Source organism: Pygocentrus nattereri, chromosome 1 (genome assembly GCF_015220715.1).
Source record: "Pygocentrus nattereri isolate fPygNat1 chromosome 1, fPygNat1.pri, whole genome shotgun sequence".
Lineage (NCBI taxonomy): Eukaryota > Metazoa > Chordata > Actinopteri > Characiformes > Serrasalmidae > Pygocentrus > Pygocentrus nattereri.
Window position 1 is genome coordinate 3,521,615 of NC_051211.1, and position 27,378 is coordinate 3,548,992.

At 45.2% G+C, this 27,378-nt stretch overlaps 2 protein-coding genes and 1 long non-coding RNA gene across 3 annotated transcripts; 2 read left to right on the forward strand and 1 right to left on the reverse strand.

Moving 5' to 3' along the window:
- Positions 1-4,090: 4,090 nt before the first annotated feature.
- On the forward strand, positions 4,091-9,932 carry LOC119264297 (zona pellucida sperm-binding protein 4-like). The gene is made up of 8 exons (XM_037542735.1): positions 4,091-4,611; positions 5,085-5,207; positions 5,720-5,892; positions 5,982-6,079; positions 7,725-7,927; positions 8,968-9,145; positions 9,632-9,770; positions 9,846-9,932. Exons 1-8 carry the CDS (start codon positions 4,434-4,436, stop codon positions 9,930-9,932), a joined length of 1,179 nt encoding a protein of 392 aa, XP_037398632.1. The 5' UTR covers positions 4,091-4,433.
- Positions 9,933-14,852: 4,920 nt separating this feature from the next.
- LOC119263890 lies at positions 14,853-15,403 on the reverse strand. The gene is made up of 2 exons (XR_005130612.1): positions 15,164-15,403; positions 14,853-15,035 (listed from the first exon to the last, which is right to left on the reverse strand). It is a non-coding gene; the product is annotated as an uncharacterized LOC119263890 (long non-coding RNA).
- Positions 15,404-19,900: 4,497 nt separating this feature from the next.
- LOC119263889 (zona pellucida sperm-binding protein 4-like) lies at positions 19,901-26,803 on the forward strand. The gene is made up of 10 exons (XM_037540771.1): positions 19,901-20,134; positions 20,279-20,767; positions 21,241-21,363; positions 21,876-22,048; positions 22,138-22,235; positions 23,881-24,083; positions 25,124-25,301; positions 25,788-25,926; positions 26,002-26,076; positions 26,732-26,803. The coding sequence occupies exons 2-10, from the start codon at positions 20,590-20,592 to the stop codon at positions 26,795-26,797; spliced, it is 1,233 nt and encodes a 410-aa protein (XP_037396668.1). The 5' UTR covers positions 19,901-20,134; positions 20,279-20,589; the 3' UTR covers positions 26,798-26,803.
- Positions 26,804-27,378: the final 575 nt, after the last annotated feature.

Genomic DNA, 27,378 nt, shown 5'->3' on the forward strand with positions numbered 1-27,378 from the left:
GCCTTTGACCTCAAACATGGCCTCATTGCAGCCTGCCATCGTCCTGCTCCTGCTTCTGACTCTTGCTTGCGGGCTGAGGCAGGGCAGTGTGATGATTGAGACCCTGAATTCAGAGCAGGCCATCGACCCAAGCGAAGGCACCTTAGATGAAGGAGGCGCAGAGCAGCAGGATGGCTCGGCAGAAGGCCAGAGATACTTGGTGTTTTGTGGTGAAAATGCTATGGCGGTAGTTTTGCCCCCAGGCTCTCTCTCTGAGATGCAGGTCTTTGGTAAGCAAGCTGTTTCGATCAGTCCTACGTTTTTCATTCGAGGTGGGCAGGGAGCGGTTCTGTTTAACGTTTTTCACCTACATGTTCCTCTACACAAGCAGTGGGTGCCCAGATGTTAAGAGCCATTTTGTCCCTTTTAATGGAAATCACACCATGTTGGGAGCCGCAACACCAGCTATGTCCTGTGCATCAGTGTGTTCTAATATACCAGTATATAATGCTATATACTAGCAGTCTAACTGTGCCCTAGTTTAAGCTTCAGCTCAGCTGAGTAACAGCTCTGGGAGGAAACTTCTCTTCAAAGTAGAACAGTTTATTGTAAAACGTCTCTCCCTTCGACCAGCTTCTTGTTCAAAGTTCCCTTTTCCACCTTAAATTGTACCTGATGCGCCAGAACGTAACTGCTGCTGCATTTAAGGTGGAACGGGGTGTTTCACAGTTTGTCGTTGCAGATTAATCGTATCAAGAAACCAGCTGGAGTGACTATAAATGCAACTCTAATCCCTTTGTCTCCAAATTATTGATGTTCATCTTAAATCTCCCTCTCTGCCATTTCTTTGGCTACTAGCTGGGTGAGACTGTTGTCGGTGTTGCTGTGGTGACCAGCAGTCTGTGCTGATCTTCAGGGTTAAAGGGTGAATTAGCAGTTCTACATTAACTCCAGCGTTTAAGACCATTTACTGTTAAACTGTGTTCAAGGATCAGCAGAGCTTCATTTTACTGTAAAGGAGGATTATTTTATCTACTAATTCTGCTGTGGAGCGCTTCAGGAGCTTCAACACACACCAGCACATTAAACTCAAATGAAGTGAATTGGGAACTAACTGAGTGGATGAAATGGCACAGAGGGAAAAGATTACTTTCCTCTTGAAGAGCTTTGCAAAGGACACATCTGTTGGTTTTACTTTACTACATGTAGCTCAGTTAGTGGAATGGAAAAGGAGCTCCTGAACTCCCCTAAATGCTTTTAACCTCTACTAAAAGTCTCCTAAACGCTGTTTGCCCTGATGCAAGTTTTCCCAATCGGTTGATGGAAGCTTTATTGGCGTGGACATGCTGAGTTACAGTGAGTTCTTTCTCAGATTCATCAGGAATGTATCCTGTCTTCGGCCTTCCAGAGGCCTGTGACTACTCTCTAACCAGGGAAAACGGGAGGGTTGTTCTTCACATCCACTTTGCTGGCTGTCCTGTCACTGTTGAGGTGGGCAACATGTTCTTAATTTATCAGCATTAATAAACTAGATCAACTATACAGGTAAATGATCATGTTTTCAGTTCATTTTCTACACCACTGATATACAAACCTAGATGCTGCTTTGCCTGTTCTCTGAGGTGATTATGCTGGGTGAGGCTAAGATACTGCAAACTGAATAGGAGTTGTATAAACGTGGTGGTTTTGTATGAATGTTTGCAGGAGGGCAGCTACACTCTGAGATTCCTGTATCGTAACAGCGCTGGGCAGCTTGAGATCGTCACAGTGTCCTGCAGTAACTCCAGTCACGCGCCCTCTTCAAAAACGCGATCTTCACGCCATCCTGTTCTGTCCTACCCTGCTGTCAAGATATCCCCTCCCCAAGCAGTGCAGCTGTACTTTCCCTATGGGGAGCCAGTGTCCGTTCCCCAACCTGATCCACTGCCACTGGCAACACTGACCGCTTCCCCATTGGATCTGCTGTTCTTTCCTGAATTTGATCCGCTGTTCCCTGCACCAGGGGTTCCACTGCCGGCTTTCCAATGGGAACAACCGTCTCCTACACCAACCAGTATGCATGTGCCGGCGATGCCCTCGTCTCTTGGGCGTCGTTCAAAATGCAAACAACGAGGTGAGTCTCCCTGTTCTGCTGCGAACAGTACTGCATGACTTGCTTTCAGAAGGCTGTACAGATGTTACTGCTGGGTGTAAATCTGACGGGGTGGTGGGGAGCTGGCTGAGACTGGGTGGATATCCCTGCTGTCAGAACCTCCCTTTTTATCATTATTCAGTTTGTCATAATTTGAAAATGCCTTTCCTTTTATATAGTTTGTAAACTTCATGAGGAATGGACCAAAAAAATGCCCCAAACTTGGTCTGGTATTATTAACTTAAATTAAAGTTGTCCTTTTCCTGTGAACTTGGTATTTGTGATGCAAGGTTTTTTTGACAGCACAAAATGCTTTTTGTTTTGTTTAGTTTTGGCCAGACATTTGTGAAAATTATGTAATATTTCAATACTCAATATGCATGCTAAAATATTGGTATGTAATGTAGTTTTAATGTCATTGTGTATATAAAATTGATGCTACCATGTAATGGTTGTCCTGTTCCTTACACCAGGGGATCGACTCTCCTCTCCGCGATTGGACCCACTGTCCTCTCCTGAATTTGGTGCACTGTTTCCTACACCAGCGGATCGACTCTCCTCTCCGCGATTGGACCCACTGTCCTCTGCTGAATATGGTCCCCTGTTCCCTACACCAGGGGATCGACTCTCCTCTCCCCGAGTGGACCCACTGTCCTCTCCTGAATTTGGTCAACTGTTCCCTACACCAGGGGATCGACTCTCCTCTCCCCAAGTGGACCCACTGTCCTCTCCTGAATTTGGTCCACTGTTCCCTACACCAGGGGATCGACTCTCCTCTCCCCGAGTGGACCCACTGTCCTCTCCTGAATTTGGTCCACTGTTCCCTACACCAGGGGATCGACTCTCCTCTCCGCGACTGGGGCCACTGTCCTCTCCTGAATTTGGTCCACTGTTCCCTACACCAGGGGATCGACTCTCCTCTCCGCGACTGGGGCCACTGTCCTCTCCTGAATTTGGTCCACTGTTCCCTACAACAGGGGATCGACTCTCCTCTCCCCGAGAGGACCCACTGTCCTCTCCTGAATTTGTTCCACTGTTCCCTACACCAGCGGATCGACTCTCCTCTCCCCAAAGAAAGCCACTGTCCCCTACACCAGTGGAGCCACTGTCCTCTCCTGAATTTGGTCCACTGTTCCCTACACCAGGGGATCGACACTCCTCTCCCAGATTGGACCCACTGTCCTCTCCTGTATTTGGTCCACTGTTCCCTACGCCAGGGGATCGACTCTCCTCTCCCCGATTGGACCCACTGTCCTCTGCTGAATATGGTCCCCTGTTCCCTACACCAGGGGATCGACTCTCCTCTCCCCAAAGGAAGCCACTGTCCCCTACACCAGTGGAGCCACTGTCCTCTCCTGAATTTGGTCCACTGTTTCCTACACCAGTGGATCGACTCTCCTCTCCGCGATTGGACCCACTGTCCTCTCCTGAATTTGGTCCACTGTTCCCTACACCAGGGGATCGGCTCTCCTCTCCGCGATTGGACCCACTGTCCTCTCCTGAATTTGGTCCACTGTTCCCTACACCAGGGGATCGACTCTCCTCTCCCCGATTGGACCCACTGTCCTCTCCTGAATTTGGTCCACTGTTCCCTACACCAGGGGATCGACTCTCCTCTCCCCAAGTGGACCCACTGTCCTCTCCTGAATTTGTTCCACTGTTCCCTACACCAGCGGATCGACTCTCCTCTCCCCAAAGAAAACCACTGTCCCCTACACCAGTGGAGCCACTGTCCTCTCCTGAATTTGGTCCACTGTTCCCTACACCAGGGGATCGACTCTCCTCTCTGCGATTTGACCCACTGTCCTCTCCTGTATTTGGTCCACTGTTCCCTACACCAGGGGATCGACTCTCCTCTCCCCAATTGGACCCACTGTCCTCTCCTGTATTTGGTCCACTGTTCCCTACACCAGGTGATCGACTCTCCTCTCCCCGATTGGACCCACTGTCCTTTCCTGTATTTGGTCCACTGTTCCCTACACCAGGGGATCGACTCTCCTCTCCCCGATTGGACCCACTGTCCTCTCCTGAATTTGGTCCACTGTTCCCTACACCAGCGGATCGACTCACCTCTGCACGACTGGGGCCACTGTCCTCTCCTGTATTTGGTCAACTGTTCCCTACACCAGGGGATCGACTCTCCTCTCCCCAAAGGAAGCCACTGTCCCCTACACCAGTGGAGCCACTGTCCTCTCCTGAATTTGGTCCACTGTTCCCTACACCAGGGGATCGACTCTCCTCTCCCCGATTGGACCCACTGTCCTCTCCTGAATTTGGTCCACTATTCCCTACACCAGGGGATCGACTCTCCACTCCCCAATGGATGCCACTGTCCCCTACACCAGTGGAGCCACTGTCCACTCCTGAATTTGATCCACTGCTCCCTACACCAGGGGTTCAACCGCCCACTTCCCAATGGGAGCAACTGTCCCCTACACCAACCAGTATGCAGGTGACTGCGATGCCCTCATCTCTTGCGTTGCATTCAAACTTCAAAAAAGGTGAGGCTCTCTGTTCTGCTGCTAACAGTACTGCATGACCCACTTTCAGAAGGCTGTGCAGATTTTCAAATTGATTCTTTGCATCAGCTGTTCTCAAACTGGACCCCAGGGGGCTGCAGAAGGGCACTAAAGGGGCCCCTGTGAAGTTTCAGAAGTTGTATGTACATATGTAAGCAAGAGTTGGGACCCCAGTTTTTTTGACAGTAGCAATACACTTGTCCTTGCATTTTGGCCAAAAGAGAGTATTATATAATATTTTGTTTAAAATATTGATGCTGAATTTTCTGGTTTAATAGCATATTGAGTAAAATTGACTCTACCACTGATGCCATTGAATTGCTGCCTCCAGTTTTTCCTTTAATTGGTACACTAGCCCATATACAGTGACTTATTTGGTAGTGGTTGTATTGTTTAAGGATGTATAATAATGTACTAAATTCATTCCGAACAGTCTAATGTCACATTCCTTGCAGGCTGCAGCTTTCCTAGTGGTCAGAGATTGCCGTGTGGTCGTCCTGGGACTACAGCTGCCGAGTGTCTGAGGAGAGGATGCTGCAGAGACGAGGCGACTTTCGCCTGTTACTACCCCATGGATGGTAAATTGATCCATACAGTATTTGTTGCATGTAGAGCAAGGGTGCAAATGCACATTTTAAACAGTTTGAAATTGATTAACATCAAAGTGCAGCGACTAAATCTGCTTGGTCCACCAAGTATTTGTACATTTTTCAAGGGATTGTGCAGCTGTTCTTGCATCTTTTTCAGGTTTTTAGGAATGTGGTGCTTCTGCTGGAAGGGTTTAATTCTCAAAACTCACAATGAGTACAGTTATTCCATATACAGGAGTATACCTTGTACACAATTATAGAAATTGTAATTTAGTCATAAATTTTAAATTTTCAGCTTCTCTTGGGTGGTGTGTAATTTCATATGGACACATTTCTCTAAATATGTAGATGTAGTAAATATGGAGTGGGTTTTTGGTTTTTTTTAATGACCCTTTTTTTTATTCACTACATTTTTACAAATTGTTGAACTGTACTTCCTCGCTCTGTTTCTATGCAGCCAAGTTTGACTTATCCATTTTCTTCTCCCTCTCCCATTTAAGTATGTTTGGCCGACAGGCAGTTCATCTTTGTCGTTCCCTCCAACGTTGCTGGTTTGCCCATAAACCCTGCACGTCTGATGGTGGTGGGGAGGAGTAGCTGTAAACCAGTCATTGCCAACAGAGACTTTGCCGTTTTCAAGTTTGGGGTGACGGAGTGTGGAACACATTCTTACGTGAGATTTTCCAGCTGTGACTTTTTGTAACGTGCCCCTTTGACTTTAACTCTGTAATTAAGGACTAATTTGAGCTTTTTGTTAATCAGCAAATTGGAGAAACAACCGTTTACTTGGCTGAAGTGCAGTCACCAATCAGGAAGCGCGTCCTGCAGTACGGCATCATTACCAGGGATATTCCTGTCAGGTGAGTCGGGGGGGGTTGTATTGATACTGTAGATCAAATGAGATGCTAACACTGACTTCAGTTTAAATGTACCTAAAGGGAAGACTGTCTTGCCTGAGACACACTGCAGTTAAAGCTTTTACATGGTGAGCGTCCGATGTATTGAGGTTCACCCCTTAAACTGCTCCCCTAGAACAGCGATATCCAGACTTCTGCTAGCTTGTCTGAATGCTGCGATGTTTAGCGTTGTTGTTGGGGCCCTTGTTTCCCCCTTTGTAACGGGATGGCAGCGCACTCCTCACCACATGGCAAAAAACTTTTTTCTTAAATTGAGTTACAAAAACTGCAGCCGTGCCTTTCCAGCTGGTAAAAACGACTAATCGGGCACTTTCTCCCGCTGTCCCATGACATCTGTGAAATGTTCCACTGTTTGAGTGGGTGTTTGTCGTGTTTTGACCATAAAGGATGGTTTAAACCCGTTTCCCCACCCAGGAGCAAAAATCAGCCTTCAAACTGGAAAGAAATGATTTGACCTTTATTGTGACATGTATTGATATCAAACATATGAATTTTGTTTCGTGAAAAAATTTGGCCATATCGCCCAGCTCTGCTCACAAAATGGCAGGGGAAGTTGCCCAGGTTCCAACAACTTGAATGCTAAAGAAAAATGAAATGGAAGTGGAAAAGGCTTTGAACAAAGTGGATGGAAAAAGCAAGAGGTTTTCCAGAATTATGTAGTTGATTATAGTTATATAATATAGTATATAAATGAACTTTGACTTGGCTTATTCTAACACTAATATACCAGCTAGCTGTGGCTTATCTTGTATGTAATCTGGATGTTCAATGTCTGCGTTGTAGTTTTGAGGAAGCGTTTTGCTTTGAGTGTTTCTCAAGTTGGTCACTATTGGCTTTTAACAGCGCATTTTTTACGAATGAGGTGTTGTAGCCAGCTTGTTCAGGTTTAATTGTGGTGACTAATTGGGTGTTTTGGGCCTGTGGCTTTGGAAGGAGGGCTAACATGACCAATTTTGCATATTTTCCATGTTGGGGCAGTCATAGGCTGGAGGTTAGGGATCCAGCCTTGTGACCGGAAGGTCGCCGGTTCGATCCCCAGAGCCGACAGCACATGACTGAGGTGTCCTTGAGCAAGACACCTAACCCCCAATTGCTCCCCGGGTGCTGCGGATTGGGCTGCCCACCGCTCCGGGCAAGTGTGCTCACTGCCCCGTGTGTGTGTGGTGGTTCACTTCACGGATGGGTTAAATGCAGAGGTGAAATTTCCCCATGGTGGGACTTATAAGGGTCACTTAATCTTGATCTTAATTTGCAAAGGCAACATTCTTCAAAGGCAAGTTCAGCAAATAACTGCATTAAAAAGTAATGGCACATTTTATATTGTATTTTTCTCAACCTGCATTAATGCCACATTGAAGCTGTAGAGGATGTTTTACTTGGAAAATAAAAAATGCAAGTTGAGCCAGGATGTTTTGAAGGTTTTTCATCAAAATGGTGCAGGCCAGTCTGTAAACATGTCATGTTACGGTTTGCACATGCAATGTGTAACATAATGCTGGTATATAATACTGTTAAACGTCTAATCTGGTATTCTGATGTCTTTTGAATCTGTGGTGTGTAGCTAACATTAAATGCTGTTTCCTTTCAGGCTTATGGTTGAGTGTCGCTACTCAAAGGGCAGTTTGGACCTTGCGGACTCTCCGGTCCTTGCAGACCCTCTGGCGCCGCAGGCTTCTCAAAGCCGTTTGATGAAGGGCTGGGCTAGTGCTGGATACATGGTGAAGAGTGCCAGCCTGCCAGCCTTGGTGAGGGCCAAGGGACTGTATGGAGTCCAGCTTCGGATTGCGCAGGGTAAAATATTTTCTTCTTAAGAGCAACCCACTTCATCGCTGTGTTAACAAATGAAAGTTAAAACTCTACCATGTGAAGAACCAGAAATGCTGCCACCTTCTCTGGGCCTGAGCTCATTTGAGTTGAAGCGGAAAAGTGTCCAGTAGTCCAACAGATCAAATTCTCTTTGGAAACCATGGATGCTGTGTCCTCTGGGCTAAAGATGAGATCATGATGTTGGGTGACTTTTTTTAGCTTTAGGTTTCAGAACTGCTCTAACTCTGCATACACTTTCCCTCTTTGCTCCTCAACTGGCATGTGTTTTTAATGTGCCCCCAGAGTGCCCAGCAGTTGTGGAGGGAACTGAATCGGCTCACTGTAATGACCTGTAATACAGGATTAACTTTGAATGGTGCAGGACCTGAGAACAGGAACAAAAATGCTTCATTTTAAATCAAGCACATGTATTTGTTAAAATCTGAACTTGTTTTGGAGGGTGCCGTTAAACCTGGAGGCTCCTGCTCCCTCAGCACTCACTTCTATACCTGCATAGAATAACTTGAAGAATAGTAAATAATACCCCTAGTTGATCGGTTACTACAGCTTGCACTCACCAGCCATGTAGAGGTGGTCAAGAAGTGCAGATCAAGCATCAGAATGGGGAAGAAAGGGGATTTAAGCAACTTTGCACGTGGCATGGTTGTTGGTGCCGGACGGGCTGGTCTGAGTATTTCAGAAACTGCTGATCTACTGTGATTTTCACGCACAGCCATCTCTAGGGTTTACAGAGAATGGTCTGAAAAGGGGGAGATATCCAGTGAGCGGCAGTTGTGTGGACGAAAATGCCTTGTTGATGTGAGCGGTCCGAGGAGAATGGGCAGACTGGTTCCAGATGAATTAAGGCAGTTCTGAAGGCAAAAGGGGGGTCCAACCTTTTACTAGCACCTAATGAAGTGGCTGTGTATATCTGCCTACATAACACACTTCTTCCACTCTGTTTCAAATGCACATTAACTGAACTCCTGTTAAACCCATTCCTAAATCCTTTTTATTTTTTGCAGATGAGACCTTCACCAAATTCTGCTCTGAGGATCACCAGCCCCTGAAAGTTCTCCTGGGTAAACCTGTGTACCTGGAACTGCGAATAAACGCTCCCAACCCTAAAGCCACTCTGGTGGTGCACTACTGCGTGGCCTACCCTCGCTCTGCTAAGAGTGCCTTGGTGCTGCTGTATGAGGGGTAGGTTTGAAGTAGAAGGCTGTGGCAATCATGCATTTAAAACTGCAATGCATGTCGTTTCCTTTGAGTGAGCTGTGCTGGACCTGAGTAGCCATGCTGAGTCTAGTTACCATGTTGGGCTTGTATCAGTAGCAGCACTGTTGACCCCCTTGAAGAGCCATCAGTGACCACACTAATTACCTTGGAAACACCCCACATGTGACAATCATCCCCTTATTCTGTACAGACTAAAGTGATGTAAGGATCCAGGCTGTGTCCAGCTCTAATGAGGCCATATTCTATTATTGCCGCTTCTATATGCAGTCATTCAGAGTGGCTTGCTGTAAAATACTGTTCTTGAGTCTGAGTTCAGTGATGGGAACACCCACCCTTAAACTGTTATTGAATGAAATGGTTATGAATACACTGCCTGATTGGCCTGGTTAGAGGCGGCAGTGTCGGATTGTATTGCATCCACTCTAGGCTTCTTTGGTTTTTGTCCTGCAGTTGCCCCAACCCTCTCGATTCCGACAACATCTCGATCCTCTACGTGGCCGGCCAATCGCAGGATCCCCACGTGCGGCGTTTTGAAGTGAAGGCCTTCCAGTTTATGGACAAGTCCACCAATAAATACCTCAATGAGGAGGTGCAGTAATCCCCCTTCTGTTCTGAGATGATTTAATAGGTCTCAGATGCTCAATGTCTTTCCCTCCTTTCACAGATCTACTTCATGTGCTCTACCGAGGTCTGTATGCCGTCCCAGACTCCGTGTAAGGAGACCTGCTTTGATGGCAAGGTGTGTTTTTAATAATTATTCATACACATGGTTTGTATGCAAATCTATCAGTTTTATTTTGACAATTTATTTTTGGGTTTTGCCAGCAGTGAGGATTCAACTCTTACCTTTGTTGGTAAACCAGATCATAAAGAGCATCTTCTCTTTTATCTGGTGTCTAACTGCTGAATAGACAGTCTTTCAGCAAACTTGCTAACGCTGGCTTTTGGCATGTTCTCATCTGATGACTCGCTTCTGTTTGAGTGACTCCGTCTCTCCACTTTGTCTGCTGTAATGTATCCACCCTAAAGCAGTTGTAATGGTTTAACAGGCCCCTCCCACCTTGCAGATACCACACCCCCTGCAGTTACACACTTCTACCAGAGAGGTCCAAATCCCCAAAACTCACAATGCAAATTGTATAGTTAATGCTAAATACTTTATTTATTCCAAGCTTAAACTGCGTCTGAGAAGCCAGCTCCAACTCTCTGGCCAGGATTTGTAGTTTAATAGGCTCAAATATAGCACTTGATGCAAGCTCACACACAGTAATGGAGTTGAGAAACTCTGTGCTTTGTACTGCTTTTTTTTTTTTTTTTTCCCTATTCATAATCACTGGTTAAATGTTTTGATGTATTTAATTAACACTAACACTTTCTTTTTACTTCCCTTCCAGTCTTAATCTACCACAGCTGCAGATGTGTTGAACTCATATTCTCAATTAAAAGTCAAGCACTTTTAAATTCAATGTTTTGAGACTCGTTCATTTAAATGTGCCTTATTAAAAGTCTGGTGGTGCAATGAGCGTTCAGAAAGGCTCATTTTGAACTACACTGTTTTTGCATGTTGGTCTGTTCTTCAGGTACTTCAGTTTTTGACTTCAAACAAGTCCACATGCTTTTGTGTTGTGCCACAAGCTGTTCAGTCTACACTCTCAAACAAAACCATTTTATTGGGGTTCCATCTCAGTCCCTTAGTCAGGGAACATAACTGAGCCATGATCCACTGAAATCAAGCAAGCAAAATTAATTCATATAGCGCTTTTTACAACAGGTGTTGTCACAAAGCAGCTTTACAAAACAATCAGTATTACAGAGAGAAGAGAAAAGAAAAGGAGAGAAAATCCGGGTCCGAGCCCCCATGAGCAAGCCAGTGGCGACGGTGGCAAGGAAAAACTCCCTAAAAGAGGAAGAAACCTTGAGAGGAACCAAGACTCAGAAGGGGAACCCATCCTCCTCTGGTCGACACCAGATAGCAAACATTATTAGTATGAAGTATTATAGTAAAGTGGGAAAAGAAAAGATCTGAGGGTGAGGATTGCACAGCTCTGTAAAGCAAGAAGTTCAGTGGTGGTCAAACTGGTCTGGAAGGCTGGTGAGCAGCGGCACCAATCAAGGCAGAAGAGGCAACAGCATCAGACGCACAGGATGGGCAGCTGATCAGCTCGGCAGAGAAAAGAAAGAAAAAAACAGTTCTGTAAAGAGTGGCTGACCACAGGTTACAGTAAAACAGAGCAGTGGAGACTCCAGCAGGTCTAGACCTGACAGGGAAGACTAATCACCAAATGCTTGACTGTACAAAAGTTTTTAGCCTAGACTTAAAGATTGAGGCTGTCTGATTCCCGAACATTAGCAGGAAGATTATTCCAGAGCTGGGGGGCTTTGTATGAGAAAGCTCTTCCCCTCCTGATGTAACTTTATTAATTCTAGGTACCAGTAGTAAGCCAGCACCTTGTGATCTAAGTAGGCATGATGGTTCATAGTGGGAGAGGAGCTCACTCAGGTACTGAGGGGCGAGCCCGTTTAGAGCTTTATGTGTCAGTAATAGAATTTTATAATCGATGTGAAATTTGACTGGTAACCAGTGCAGGTTTGATAAAACTGGACTAATATGGTCGAACTTTCTGGCTGCAGCGTTCTGGACTAGCTGAAGCTTGTTAAGGCTTTTGCTGGGACATCCAGACAGCAGGGCATTACAATAATCTAGCCTTGAAGTAATAAATGCATGAACTAGCTTTTCTGCATCCTGTAGGGATCATGCATTTCTTAATTTAGCAATGTTGCGGAGATGCAGGAAGGCTGTTCTAGAGATATTAGTTATATGTGTGTCGAAGGATAGATCAGCGTCTATCATGACACCAAGATTTTTAACAGATAAGCTTGATGAAACTGAGAGATTAAGTGTTAAATTAGACAGTTTGTTTCTGGCTAATTTTGAACCCAGAAGCAGGACCTCTGTTTTGTCTGAGTTAAGTAGCAGAAAATTGCTTGACATCCAATCTTTTATGTCTTTTATACAGTCCTCAATCATGCCAAGTTTAATTTTGTCATTTGGTTTGCTTGATATATATAACTGGGTGTCATCGGCATAGCAGTGGAAATTTATGCCGTGTTTACTGATAATGGTGCCTAGTCGTAGCATATATATTGTGAGTAATATAGGTCCTAAAACAGACCCTTGTGGAACACCATACATTACTTTTGCACGAAAAGATGATTCACCCTTTACATTAACAAACTGATATCGATCAGTGAGGTAGGACCTGAACCAGGAAAGAGCTGTTCCTGTTACCCCTACAAGGTTTTCTAGTCTATCTAGTAGGATAGAGTGGTCTATTGTGTCAAATGCTGCACTAAGATCAAGGAGGACTAACAACGACACATTTCCTTGGTCCGTGAATAATAGAAGATCATTTATAATTTTTACTAATGCTGTTTCTGTAATATGATGTGGCCTAAAACCAGACTGAATTTTTTCATGTAGATTATTCCTATGCAGATAAGAGCTTAATTGTTTGGTTACCACTTTTTCCAGGATCTTCGATATAAAGGGGAGATTTGAGAGGTCTATAATTTGATAGTTCACAGGGATCGAGGTTAGCTTTCTTAATCAGCGGTCTAATTACTGCAAGTTTAAAAATTTTTGTGATATATATCCGAGACTAAGAGAGGAGTTTATTATTGACAGAATAGGCTTAGTTATTTCTGATAAGATTTCCTTGAGTAGACCTGTAGGAATTGGGTCTAGAATACAGGTCGATGGTTTTGCAGAAGAAACTATTTTGACTAGTTCATTTTCTTGGAGTAATGTAAACGATTCCAGCCTATCTGCAGTGACTCTAATATTCTCAGGGTCTAGACTGGATTTATAAGCCAGCATGTTTGTGGAGTTTAACTGTGCATTCAGAATTTTCGGTCTAATTTTTTCGATTTTATCACTAAAGAAATTCATAAAATCATTGCTGCTATAGGCCATCTGGTCATCTGGGGTTCAGTGACTCTTTTGTTCTCTGTTAGTTTAGAAATTGTGCTAAATAATAGTCTAGGATTGTTCTTATTGTTTTCTATGAGAGAGGAGAGATAGGCTGAGCATGCTGCAGTAAGAGCTCTTCTATAGTCTATAAGGCTCTCCTTCCAGGCGGACTGGAACACTTCTAATTTAGTCGGACGCCATTTTCGCTCTAGTTGTCTGGCAGTCTGTTTTAAAGCTCGAGTGTGATCGTTAGACCAAGGGGCGAGTTTTTTCTGCCGTACTATTTTGCTTTTTAATGGAGCTACACTGTCTAACGTAGATCGAAGAGTATCCTCTAGGAATTTGGTCATAGTATCTAATTCAGTAGGATTAGATGGACTGCTGACTGAAGTTGATAACTGCGGGAGGTTTCTGATAAAGCTGCCAGCTGTGGAGGAACTTATAGTCCTCTTAACCTGATAACATGGTGATGAACGCACATTACCACTAAACTGGATTTTGTATGAGATTAAGTAATGGTCTGAGACGGCTTTGCTCTGGGGGAGAATGGCTAAGTTAACTATGTCTACACCAAAGGTCAGTATTAAGTCTAGAGTGTGGTTGAGGTAGTGTGTGGGCCCTTTTATAATTTGGGTGAATCCCATGGAGTCTATGATAGATATGAATGCCTTACTTAATGTGTCGTGAGGGTTGTCTATGTGGACATTAAAATCTCCGACAATTAATATTTTACTTGAAAACGTTATTAGGCTTGATAGAAACTCAGCGAATTCCTGTAAGAACTGAGAATACGGACCGGGTGGCCTGTAAATTGTGATTAATAAAAATGAATGTTTATTTGTTCCTTGCTCAAGTATATTAAGTACAAGAACTTCAAAAGATGAAAATGTAGGTCCTACTTTCTGGTTCACGCCTAAAGCTTTAGTATGGATGGTTGCTATACCTCCACCCCGACCGCTTAAATGATCTGTTCTAAGCTGTACTGAGTCCACACACCCCGCCTCGCCTCCAGGCTTTTATTCTACTGTTCTGTTTTAAAACATTCGGTTATGAAAAAGGTCCAAATACCAACTTTTCACCTGGAGAAACTGATTTTAAGGTTCACAATTAGAACCACTGCAGAACCTCTTGAGGGAACACTTACACTGTACCTCAATGAACAAGAAATGTACCAACAGAACCTTCATTCCAACTATGGAAGCATAACAGGTGTGTGTTTGCTGGATCAATCTGGTCCTCCAAACATGAGGATAGAGCATGAATGTGTTCTAGACTGTGACCCCTTTTCTTAGACAGTCTTTTAAGGAACGTGTGTGTAAAGCTGAGTTTAGTGAGTTTTGTATTAAAGCTGCTCCATCGAGTTCATAACTACTGGTCAGTTTTAACTTGAGCTGGATAAACTGAGGTTTCACTTAATGTGACAAAGCCTCTTCGCTGTAGCAGATGAACTAAAACGGCTTATCAAACACTGCATTCCTTCAGTGCGTCCCTCAGAATTTCCTTCAACACTTTTCTTAGAAATACTTATTCACAACACAGAGGAAAAACAGAAAAGGTGCGCTGGAGCAGTTTCTGATGGTAACTGCAACACTGGGGGAGTCCTTTAAATAAAATCCTACACAAGGCCACTTCACTGTCCACATAAAAACAGTCCCATGGAGGAATCCGGGAAGAGGACATGGCAATGAGTAGACTGGAGAATGAATGAAAGAGGGGGCATCAGTATCTGTATTTGGTGGAGTAGTCTGGAGGGACACCACCAGACCTCGTCATTTCCTGGCTCCCCTGTAGACGGTCTCCATTATGTCTATCATCTCCTGCTTGTCCTCCATGGTCCAGTTGATCTTGTTACCCGTCCCGAGGTCAATCGTGATGTGCTTGTTCCTGCGACACAGAGAAGAAAGGCAGGAAATAAAATGATGGTTTTGTTCCCAAATGCGTCACAGAGCACCGTAATAATTTTAATCATGATTTATGATGTTGGGAGGGCTTTAGGATCACAGTACACCAACCTGTTGGCTGGTGAACCATAACCCTGCTTGACCACTGAATGAGTCCACTCTTACAAAAAGATGGCTCTTTGAGGGTTCTTTAGGAATTTAGATTCTTTAGGTCTTTAAATTTTATATAGAAACATGAGTGTTGAAAAAAGCCGTTGCATGACTAAATTGTTCTTTTCAGCAGGAAATTGATGGAGAATGAGTTGCATATGGTTCTGTATAGAATGGTTTTGAAAAGGGTTCTATATAACTCCAAATCAGACAAAACCAAAATAAGAAAGAAAGAAAGGAGAGGGAACATTTTAAGTGTGTGCACATTTTCATTGTAGCCAGGTGTTCTTCATCTTCTCGCACGCACCTGCTGAAGGAGTCGACTCCGGTTCCGATTCCACGTGATGCCTATCAATGGAGTCGACTCTATGAATTGATTCCTCACCACAGTTTTCTCGATTCTTGATCCCAAAGACAGCGAAACCACGGCGAACCGTGAGGTGCAGCGATATAAAACGTACGACATTAAGCACATACGACGCTATTATGGCCGAGCATGAAGTCACGGGGGGCAATCAACTCCAAAGTGCCTGGAATCAGAGAACCGACTCTTTCCGGAATCGACTCCCAAGTCTATTAAAGGCTGTCGGGAGCTGCAGCGAGTTCACACCAGTTTTGGGGCCTTTGACCTCAAACATGGCCTCATTGCAGCCCGCCATCGTCCTGCTCCTGCTTCTGACTCTTGCTTGCGGGCTGAGGCAGGGCAGTGTGATGATTGAGACCCTGAATTCAGAGCAGGCCATCGACCCAAGCGGCATCTTAGATGAAGGAGGCGCAGAGCAGCAGGATGGCTCGGCAGAAGGCCAGAGATACTTGGTGTTTTGTGGTGAAAATGCTATGGCGGTAGTTTTGCCCCCAGGCTCTCTCTCTGAGATGCAGGTCTTTGGTAAGCAAGCTGTTTCGATCAGTCCTACGTTTTTCATTCAAGGTGGGCAGGGAGCGGTTCTGTTTAACGTTTTTCACCTACATGTTCCTCTACACAAGCAGTGGGTGCCCAGATGTTAAGAGCCATTTTGTCCCTTTTAATGGAAATCACACCATGTTGGGAGCCGCAACACCAGCTATGTCCTGTGCATCAGTGTGTTCTAATATACCAGTATATAATGCTATATACTAGCAGTCTAACTGTGCCCTAGTTTAAGCTTCAGCTCAGCTGAGTAACAGCTCTGGGAGGAAACTTCTCTTCAAAAGTAGAACAGTTTATTGTAAAACGTCTCTCCCTTCGACCAGCTTCTTGTTCAAAGTTCCCTTTTCCACCTTAAATTGTACCTGATGCGCCAGAACGTAACTGCTGCTGCATTTAAGGTGGAACGGGGTGTTTCACAGTTTGTCGTTGCAGATTAATCGTATCAAGAAACCAGCTGGAGTGACTATAAATGCAACTCTAATCCCTTTGTCTCCAAATTATTGATGTTCATCTTAAATCTCCCTCTCTGCCATTTCTTTGGCTACTAGCTGGGTGAGACTGTTGTCGGTGTTGCTGTGGTGACCAGCAGTCTGTGCTGATCTTCAGGGTTAAAGGGTGAATTAGCAGTTCTACATTAACTCCAGCGTTTAAGACCATTTACTGTTAAACTGTGTTCAAGGATCAGCAGAGCTTCATTTTACTGTAAAGGAGGATTATTTTATCTACTAATTCTGCTGTGGAGCGCTTCAGGAGCTTCAACACACACCAGCACATTAAACTCAAATGAAGTGAATTGGGAACTAACTGAGTGGATGAAATGGCACAGAGGGAAAAGATTACTTTCCTCTTGAAGAGCTTTGCAAAGGACACATCTGTTGGTTTTACTTTACTACATGTAGCTCAGTTAGTGGAATGGAAAAGGAGCTCCTGAACTCCCCTAAATGCTTTTAACCTCTACTAAAAGTCTCCTAAACGCTGTTTGCCCTGATGCAAGTTTTCCCAATCGGTTGATGGAAGCTTTATTGGCGTGGACATGCTGAGTTACAGTGAGTTCTTTCTCAGATTCATCAGGAATGTATCCTGTCTTCGGCCTTCCAGAGGCCTGTGACTACTCTCTAACCAGGGAAAACGGGAGGGTTGTTCTTCACATCCACTTTGCTGGCTGTCCTGTCACTGTTGAGGTGGGCAACATGTTCTTAATTTATCAGCATTAATAAACTAGATCAACTATACAGGTAAATGATCATGTTTTCAGTTCATTTTCTACACCACTGATATACAAACCTAGATGCTGCTTTGCCTGTTCTCTGAGGTGATTATGCTGGGTGAGGCTAAGATACTGCAAACTGAATAGGAGTTGTATAAACGTGGTGGTTTTGTATGAATGTTTGCAGGAGGGCAGCTACACTCTGAGATTCCTGTATCGTAACAGCGCTGGGCAGCTTGAGATCGTCACAGTGTCCTGCAGTAACTCCAGTCACGCGCCCTCTTCAAAAACGCGATCTTCACGCCATCCTGTTCTGTCCTACCCTGCTGTCAAGATATCCCCTCCCCAAGCAGTGCAGCTGTACTTTCCCTATGGGGAGCCAGTGTCCGTTCCCCAACCTGATCCACTGCCACTGGCAACACTGACCGCTTCCCCATTGGATCTGCTGTTCTTTCCTGAATTTGATCCGCTGTTCCCTGCACCAGGGGTTCCACTGCCGGCTTTCCAATGGGAACAACCGTCTCCTACACCAACCAGTATGCATGTGCCAGCGATGCCCTCGTCTCTTGGGCGTCGTTCAAAATGCAAACAACGAGGTGAGTCTCCCTGTTCTGCTGCGAACAGTACTGCATGACTTGCTTTCAGAAGGCTGTACAGATGTTACTGCTGGGTGTAAATCTGACGGGGTGGTGGGGAGCTGGCTGAGACTGGGTGGATATCCCTGCTGTCAGAACCTCCCTTTTTATCATTATTCAGTTTGTCATAATTTGAAAATGCCTTTCCTTTTATATAGTTTGTAAACTTCATGAGGAATGGACCAAAAAAATGCCCCAAACTTGGTCTGGTATTATTAACTTAAATTAAAGTTGTCCTTTTCCTGTGAACTTGGTATTTGTGATGCAAGGTTTTTTTGACAGCACAAAATGCTTTTTGTTTTGTTTAGTTTTGGCCAGACATTTGTGAAAATTATGTAATATTTCAATACTCAATATGCATGCTAAAATATTGGTATGTAATGTAGTTTTAATGTCATTGTGTATATAAAATTGATGCTACCATGTAATGGTTGTCCTGTTCCTTACACCAGGGGATCGACTCTCCTCTCCGCGATTGGACCCACTGTCCTCTCCTGAATTTGGTGCACTGTTTCCTACACCAGCGGATCGACTCTCCTCTCCGCGATTGGACCCACTGTCCTCTCCTGAATTTGGTCCACTGTTCCCTACACCAGGGGATCGACTCTCCTCTCCCCGAGTGGACCCACTGTCCTCTCCTGAATTTGGTCCACTGTTCCCTACACCAGGGGATCGACTCTCCTCTCCCCAAGTGGACCCACTGTCCTCTCCTGAATTTGGTCCACTGTTCCCTACACCAGGGGATCGACTCTCCTCTCCCCGAGTGGACCCACTGTCCTCTCCTGAATTTGGTCCACTGTTCCCTACACCAGGGGATCGACTCTCCTCTCCGCGACTGGGGCCACTGTCCTCTCCTGAATTTGGTCCACTGTTCCCTACACCAGGGGATCGACTCTCCTCTCCGCGACTGGGGCCACTGTCCTCTCCTGTATTTGGTCCACTGTTCCCTACAACAGGGGATCGACTCTCCTCTCCCCGAGAGGACCCACTGTCCTCTCCTGAATTTGTTCCACTGTTCCCTACACCAGCGGATCGACTCTCCTCTCCCCAAAGAAAGCCACTGTCCCCTACACCAGTGGAGCCACTGTCCTCTCCTGAATTTGGTCCACTGTTCCCTACACCAGGGGATCGACACTCCTCTCCCAGATTGGACCCACTGTCCTCTCCTGTATTTGGTCCACTGTTCCCTACGCCAGGGGATCGACTCTCCTCTCCCCGATTGGACCCACTGTCCTCTGCTGAATTTGGTCCACTGTTCCCTACACCAGGGGATCGACTCTCCTCTCCCCAAAGGAAGCCACTGTCCCCTACACCAGTGGAGCCACTGTCCTCTCCTGAATTTGGTCCACTGTTTCCTACACCAGTGGATCGACTCTCCTCTCCGCGATTGGACCCACTGTCCTCTCCTGAATTTGGTCCACTGTTCCCTACACCAGGGGATCGGCTCTCCTCTCCGCGATTGGACCCACTGTCCTCTCCTGAATTTGGTCCACTGTTCCCTACACCAGGGGATCGACTCTCCTCTCCCCGATTGGACCCACTGTCCTCTCCTGAATTTGGTCCACTGTTCCCTACACCAGGGGATCGACTCTCCTCTCCCCAAGTGGACCCACTGTCCTCTCCTGAATTTGTTCCACTGTTCCCTACACCAGCGGATCGACTCTCCTCTCCCCAAAGAAAACCACTGTCCCCTACACCAGTGGAGCCACTGTCCTCTCCTGAATTTGGTCCACTGTTCCCTACACCAGGGGATCGACTCTCCTCTCCGCGATTTGACCCACTGTCCTCTCCTGTATTTGGTCCACTGTTCCCTACACCAGGGGATCGACTCTCCTCTCCCCAATTGGACCCACTGTCCTCTCCTGTATTTGGTCCACTGTTCCCTACACCAGGTGATCGACTCTCCTCTCCCCGATTGGACCCACTGTCCTTTCCTGTATTTGGTCCACTGTTCCCTACACCAGGGGATCGACTCTCCTCTCCCCGATTGGACCCACTGTCCTCTCCTGAATTTGGTCCACTGTTCCCTACACCAGCGGATCGACTCACCTCTCCACGACTGGGGCCACTGTCCTCTCCTGTATTTGGTCAACTGTTCCCTACACCAGGGGATCGACTCTCCTCTCCCCAAAGGAAGCCACTGTCCCCTACACCAGTGGAGCCACTGTCCTCTCCTGAATTTGGTCCACTGTTCCCTACACCAGGGGATCGACTCTCCTCTCCGCGATTGGACCCACAGTCCTCTCCTGAATTTGGTCCACTGTTCCCTACACCAGGGGATCGACTCTCCTCTCCGCGACTGGGGCCACTGTCCTCTCCTCTATTTGGTCCACTGTTCCCTACACCAGGGGATCGACTCTCCTCTCCCCAATGGAAGCCACTGTCCCCTACACCAGTGGAGCCACTGTCCTCTCCTGAATTTGGTCCACTGTTCCCTACACCAGGGGATCGACTCTCCTCTCCCCAATGGAAGCCACTGTCCCCTACACCAGTGGAGCCACTGTCCTCTCCTGAATTTGGTCCACTGTTCCCTTCACCAGGGGATCGACTCTCCTCTCCCCGATTGGACCCACTGTCCTCTCCTGAATTTGGTCCACTATTCCCTACACCAGGGGATCGACTCTCCACTCCCCAATGGATGCCACTGTCCCCTACACCAGTGGAGCCACTGTCCTCTCCTGAATTTGATCCACTGCTCCCTACACCAGGGGTTCAACCGCCCACTTCCCAATGGGAGCAACTGTCCCCTACACCAACCAGTATGCAGGTGACTGCGATGCCCTCATCTCTTGCGTTGCATTCAAACTTCAAAAAAGGTGAGGCTCTCTGTTCTGCTGCTAACAGTACTGCATGACCCACTTTCAGAAGGCTGTGCAGATTTTCAAATTGATTCTTTGCATCAGCTGTTCTCAAACTGGACCCCAGGGGGCTGCAGAAGGGCACTAAAGGGGCCCCTGTGAAGTTTCAGAAGTTGTATGTACATATGTAAGCAAGAGTTGGGACCCCAGTTTTTTTGACAGTAGCAATACACTTGTCCTTGCATTTTGGCCAAAAGAGAGTATTATATAATATTTTGTTTAAAATATTGATGCTGAATTTTCTGGTTTAATAGCATATTGAGTAAAATTGACTCTACCACTGATGCCATTGAATTGCTGCCTCCAGTTTTTCCTTTAATTGGTACACTAGCCCATATACAGTGACTTATTTGGTAGTGGTTGTATTGTTTAAGGATGTATAATAATGTACTAAATTCATTCCGAACAGTCTAATGTCACATTCCTTGCAGGCTGCAGCTTTCCTAGTGGTCAGAGATTGCCGTGTGGTCGTCCTGGGACTACAGCTGCCGAGTGTCTGAGGAGAGGATGCTGCAGAGACGAGGCGACTTTCGCCTGTTACTACCCCATGGATGGTAAATTGATCCATACAGTATTTGTTGCATGTAGAGCAAGGGTGCAAATGCACATTTTAAACAGTTTGAAATTGATTAACATCAAAGTGCAGCGACTAAATCTGCTTGGTCCACCAAGTATTTGTACATTTTTCAAGGGATTGTGCAGCTGTTCTTGCATCTTTTTCAGGTTTTTAGGAATGTGGTGCTTCTGCTGGAAGGGTTTAATTCTCAAAACTCACAATGAGTACAGTTATTCCATATACAGGAGTATAACTTGTACACAATTATAGAAATTGTAATTTAGTCATAAATTTTAAATTTTCAGCTTCTCTTGGGTGGTGTGTAATTTCATATGGACACATTTCTCTAAATATGTAGATGTAGTAAATATGGAGTGGGTTTTTGGTTTTTTTTAATGACCCTTTTTTTTATTCACTACATTTTTACAAATTGTTGAACTGTACTTCCTCGCTCTGTTTCTATGCAGCCAAGTTTGACTTATCCATTTTCTTCTCCCTCTCCCATTTAAGTATGTTTGGCCGACAGGCAGTTCATCTTTGTCGTTCCCTCCAACGTTGCTGGTTTGCCCATAAACCCTGCACGTCTGATGGTGGTGGGGAGGAGTAGCTGTAAACCAGTCATTGCCAACAGAGACTTTGCCGTTTTCAAGTTTGGGGTGACGGAGTGTGGAACACATTCTTACGTGAGATTTTCCAGCTGTGACTTTTTGTAACGTGCCCCTTTGACTTTAACTCTGTAATTAAGGACTAATTTGAGCTTTTTGTTAATCAGCAAATTGGAGAAACAACCGTTTACTTGGCTGAAGTGCAGTCACCAATCAGGAAGCGCGTCCTGCAGTACGGCATCATTACCAGGGATATTCCTGTCAGGTGAGTCGGGGGGGGTTGTATTGATACTGTAGATCAAATGAGATGCTAACACTGACTTCAGTTTAAATGTACCTAAAGGGAAGACTGTCTTGCCTGAGACACACTGCAGTTAAAGCTTTTACATGGTGAGCGTCCGATGTATTGAGGTTCACCCCTTAAACTGCTCCCATAGAACAGCGATATCCAGACTTCTGCTAGCTTGTCTGAATGCTGCGATGTTTAGCGTTGTTGTTGGGGCCCTTGTTTCCCCCTTTGTAACGGGATGGCAGCGCACTCCTCACCACATGGCAAAAAACTTTTTTCTTAAATTGAGTTACAAAAACTGCAGCCGTGCCTTTCCAGCTGGTAAAAACGACTAATCGGGCACTTTCTCCCGCTGTCCCATGACATCTGTGAAATGTTCCACTGTTTGAGTGGGTGTTTGTCGTGTTTTGACCATAAAGGATGGTTTAAACCCGTTTCCCCACCCAGGAGCAAAAATCAGCCTTCAAACTGGAAAGAAATGATTTGACCTTTATTGTGACATGTATTGATATCAAACATATGAATTTTGTTTCGTGAAAAAATTTGGCCATATCGCCCAGCTCTGCTCACAAAATGGCAGGGGAAGTTGCCCAGGTTCCAACAACTTGAATGCTAAAGAAAAATGAAATGGAAGTGGAAAAGGCTTTGAACAAAGTGGATGGAAAAAGCAAGAGGTTTTCCAGAATTATGTAGTTGATTATAGTTATATAATATAGTATATAAATGAACTTTGACTTGGCTTATTCTAACACTAATATACCAGCTAGCTGTGGCTTATCTTGTATGTAATCTGGATGTTCAATGTCTGCGTTGTAGTTTTGAGGAAGCGTTTTGCTTTGAGTGTTTCTCAAGTTGGTCACTATTGGCTTTTAACAGCGCATTTTTTACGAATGAGGTGTTGTAGCCAGCTTGTTCAGGTTTAATTGTGGTGACTAATTGGGTGTTTTGGGCCTGTGGCTTTGGAAGGAGGGCTAACATGACCAATTTTGCATATTTTCCATGTTGGGGCAGTCATAGGCTGGAGGTTAGGGATCCAGCCTTGTGACCGGAAGGTCGCCGGTTCGATCCCCAGAGCCGACAGCACATGACTGAGGTGTCCTTGAGCAAGACACCTAACCCCCAATTGCTCCCCGGGTGCTGCGGATTGGGCTGCCCACCGCTCCGGGCAAGTGTGCTCACTGCCCCGTGTGTGTGTGGTGGTTCACTTCACGGATGGGTTAAATGCAGAGGTGAAATTTCCCCATGGTGGGACTTATAAGGGTCACTTAATCTTGATCTTAATTTGCAAAGGCAACATTCTTCAAAGGCAAGTTCAGCAAATAACTGCATTAAAAAGTAATGGCACATTTTATATTGTATTTTTCTCAACCTGCATTAATGCCACATTGAAGCTGTAGAGGATGTTTTACTTGGAAAATAAAAAATGCAAGTTGAGCCAGGATGTTTTGAAGGTTTTTCATCAAAATGGTGCAGGCCAGTCTGTAAACATGTCATGTTACGGTTTGCACATGCAATGTGTAACATAATGCTGGTATATAATACTGTTAAACGTCTAATCTGGTATTCTGATGTCTTTTGAATCTGTGGTGTGTAGCTAACATTAAATGCTGTTTCCTTTCAGGCTTATGGTTGAGTGTCGCTACTCAAAGGGCAGTTTGGACCTTGCGGACTCTCCGGTCCTTGCAGACCCTCTGGCGCCGCAGGCTTCTCAAAGCCGTTTGATGAAGGGCTGGGCTAGTGCTGGATACATGGTGAAGAGTGCCAGCCTGCCAGCCTTGGTGAGGGCCAAGGGACTGTATGGAGTCCAGCTTCGGATTGCGCAGGGTAAAATATTTTCTTCTTAAGAGCAACCCACTTCATCGCTGTGTTAACAAATGAAAGTTAAAACTCTACCATGTGAAGAACCAGAAATGCTGCCACCTTCTCTGGGCCTGAGCTCATTTGAGTTGAAGCGGAAAAGTGTCCAGTAGTCCAACAGATCAAATTCTCTTTGGAAACCATGGATGCTGTGTCCTCTGGGCTAAAGATGAGATCATGATGTTGGGTGACTTTTTTTAGCTTTAGGTTTCAGAACTGCTCTAACTCTGCATACACTTTCCCTCTTTGCTCCTCAACTGGCATGTGTTTTTAATGTGCCCCCAGAGTGCCCAGCAGTTGTGGAGGGAACTGAATCGGCTCACTGTAATGACCTGTAATACAGGATTAACTTTGAATGGTGCAGGACCTGAGAACAGGAACAAAAATGCTTCATTTTAAATCAAGCACATGTATTTGTTAAAATCTGAACTTGTTTTGGAGGGTGCCGTTAAACCTGGAGGCTCCTGCTCCCTCAGCACTCACTTCTATACCTGCATAGAATAACTTGAAGAATAGTAAATAATACCCCTAGTTGATCGGTTACTACAGCTTGCACTCACCAGCCATGTAGAGGTGGTCAAGAAGTGCAGATCAAGCATCAGAATGGGGAAGAAAGGGGATTTAAGCAACTTTGCACGTGGCATGGTTGTTGGTGCCGGACGGGCTGGTCTGAGTATTTCAGAAACTGCTGATCTACTGTGATTTTCACGCACAGCCATCTCTAGGGTTTACAGAGAATGGTCTGAAAAGGGGGAGATATCCAGTGAGCGGCAGTTGTGTGGACGAAAATGCCTTGTTGATGTGAGCGGTCCGAGGAGAATGGGCAGACTGGTTCCAGATGAATTAAGGCAGTTCTGAAGGCAAAAGGGGGGTCCAACCTTTTACTAGCACCTAATGAAGTGGCTGTGTATATCTGCCTACATAACACACTTCTTCCACTCTGTTTCAAATGCACATTAACTGAACTCCTGTTAAACCCATTCCTAAATCCTTTTTATTTTTTGCAGATGAGACCTTCACCAAATTCTGCTCTGAGGATCACCAGCCCCTGAAAGTTCTCCTGGGTAAACCTGTGTACCTGGAACTGCGAATAAACGCTCCCAACCCTAAAGCCACTCTGGTGGTGCACTACTGCGTGGCCTACCCTCGCTCTGCTAAGAGTGCCTTGGTGCTGCTGTATGAGGGGTAGGTTTGAAGTAGAAGGCTGTGGCAATCATGCATTTAAAACTGCAATGCATGTCGTTTCCTTTGAGTGAGCTGTGCTGGACCTGAGTAGCCATGCTGAGTCTAGTTACCATGTTGGGCTTGTATCAGTAGCAGCACTGTTGACCCCCTTGAAGAGCCATCAGTGACCACACTAATTACCTTGGAAACACCCCACATGTGACAATCATCCCCTTATTCTGTACAGACTAAAGTGATGTAAGGATCCAGGCTGTGTCCAGCTCTAATGAGGCCATATTCTATTATTGCCGCTTCTATATGCAGTCATTCAGAGTGGCTTGCTGTAAAATACTGTTCTTGAGTCTGAGTTCAGTGATGGGAACACCCACCCTTAAACTGTTATTGAATGAAATGGTTATGAATACACTGCCTGATTGGCCTGGTTAGAGGCGGCAGTGTCGGATTGTATTGCATCCACTCTAGGCTTCTTTGGTTTTTGTCCTGCAGTTGCCCCAACCCTCTCGATTCCGACAACATCTCGATCCTCTACGTGGCCGGCCAATCGCAGGATCCCCACGTGCGGCGTTTTGAAGTGAAGGCCTTCCAGTTTATGGACAAGTCCACCAATAAATACCTCAATGAGGAGGTGCAGTAATCCCCCTTCTGTTCTGAGATGATTTAATAGGTCTCAGATGCTCAATGTCTTTCCCTCCTTTCACAGATCTACTTCATGTGCTCTACCGAGGTCTGTATGCCGTCCCAGACTCCGTGTAAGGAGACCTGCTTTGATGGCAAGGTGTGTTTTTAATAATTATTCATACACATGGTTTGTATGCAAATCTATCAGTTTTATTTTGACAATTTATTTTTGGGTTTTGCCAGCAGTGAGGATTCAACTCTTACCTTTGTTGGTAAACCAGATCATAAAGAGCATCTTCTCTTTTATCTGGTGTCTAACTGCTGAATAGACAGTCTTTCAGCAAACTTGCTAACGCTGGCTTTTGGCATGTTCTCATCTGATGACTCGCTTCTGTTTGAGTGACTCCGTCTCTCCACTTTGTCTGCTGTAATGTATCCACCCTAAAGCAGTTGTAATGGTTTAACAGGCCCCTCCCACCTTGCAGATACCACACCCCCTGCAGTTACACACTTCTACCAGAGAGGTCCAAATCCCCAAAACTCACAATGCAAATTGTATAGTTAATGCTAAATACTTTATTTATTCCAAGCTTAAACTGCGTCTGAGAAGCCAGCTCCAACTCTCTGGCCAGGATTTGTAGTTTAATAGGCTCAAATATAGCAATTGTTGCAAGCTCACACACAGTAATGGAGTTGAGAAACTCTGTGCTTTGTACTGCTTTTTTTTTTTTTTTTTCCCTATTCATAATCACTGGTTAAATGTTTTGATGTATTTAATGAACACTAACACTTTCTTTTTACTTCCCTTCCAGTCTTCATCTACCACAGCTGCAGATGTGTTGAACTCATATTCTCAATTAAAAGTCAAGCACTTTTAAATTCAATGTTTTGAGACTCGTTCATTTAAATGTGCCTTATTAAAAGTCTGGTGGTGCAATGAGCGTTCAGAAAGGCTCATTTTGAACTACACTGTTTTTGCATGTTGGTCTGTTCTTCAGGTACTTCAGTTTTTGACTTCAAACAAGTCCACATGCTTTTGTGTTGTGCCACAAGCTGTTCAGTCTACACTCTCAAACAAAACCATTTTATTGGGGTTCCATCTCAGTCCCTTAGTCAGGGAACATAACTGAGCCATGATCCACTGAAATCAAGCAAGCAAAATTAATTCATATAGCGCTTTTTACAACAGGTGTTGTCACAAAGCAGCTTTACAAAACAATCAGTATTACAGAGAGAAGAGAAAAGAAAAGGAGAGAAAATCCGGGTCCGAGCCCCCATGAGCAAGCCAGTGGCGACGGTGGCAAGGAAAAACTCCCTAAAAGAGGAAGAAACCTTGAGAGGAACCAAGACTCAGAAGGGGAACCCATCCTCCTCTGGTCGACACCAGATAGCAAACATTATTAGTATGAAGTATTATAGTAAAGTGGGAAAAGAAAAGATCTGAGGGTGAGGATTGCAC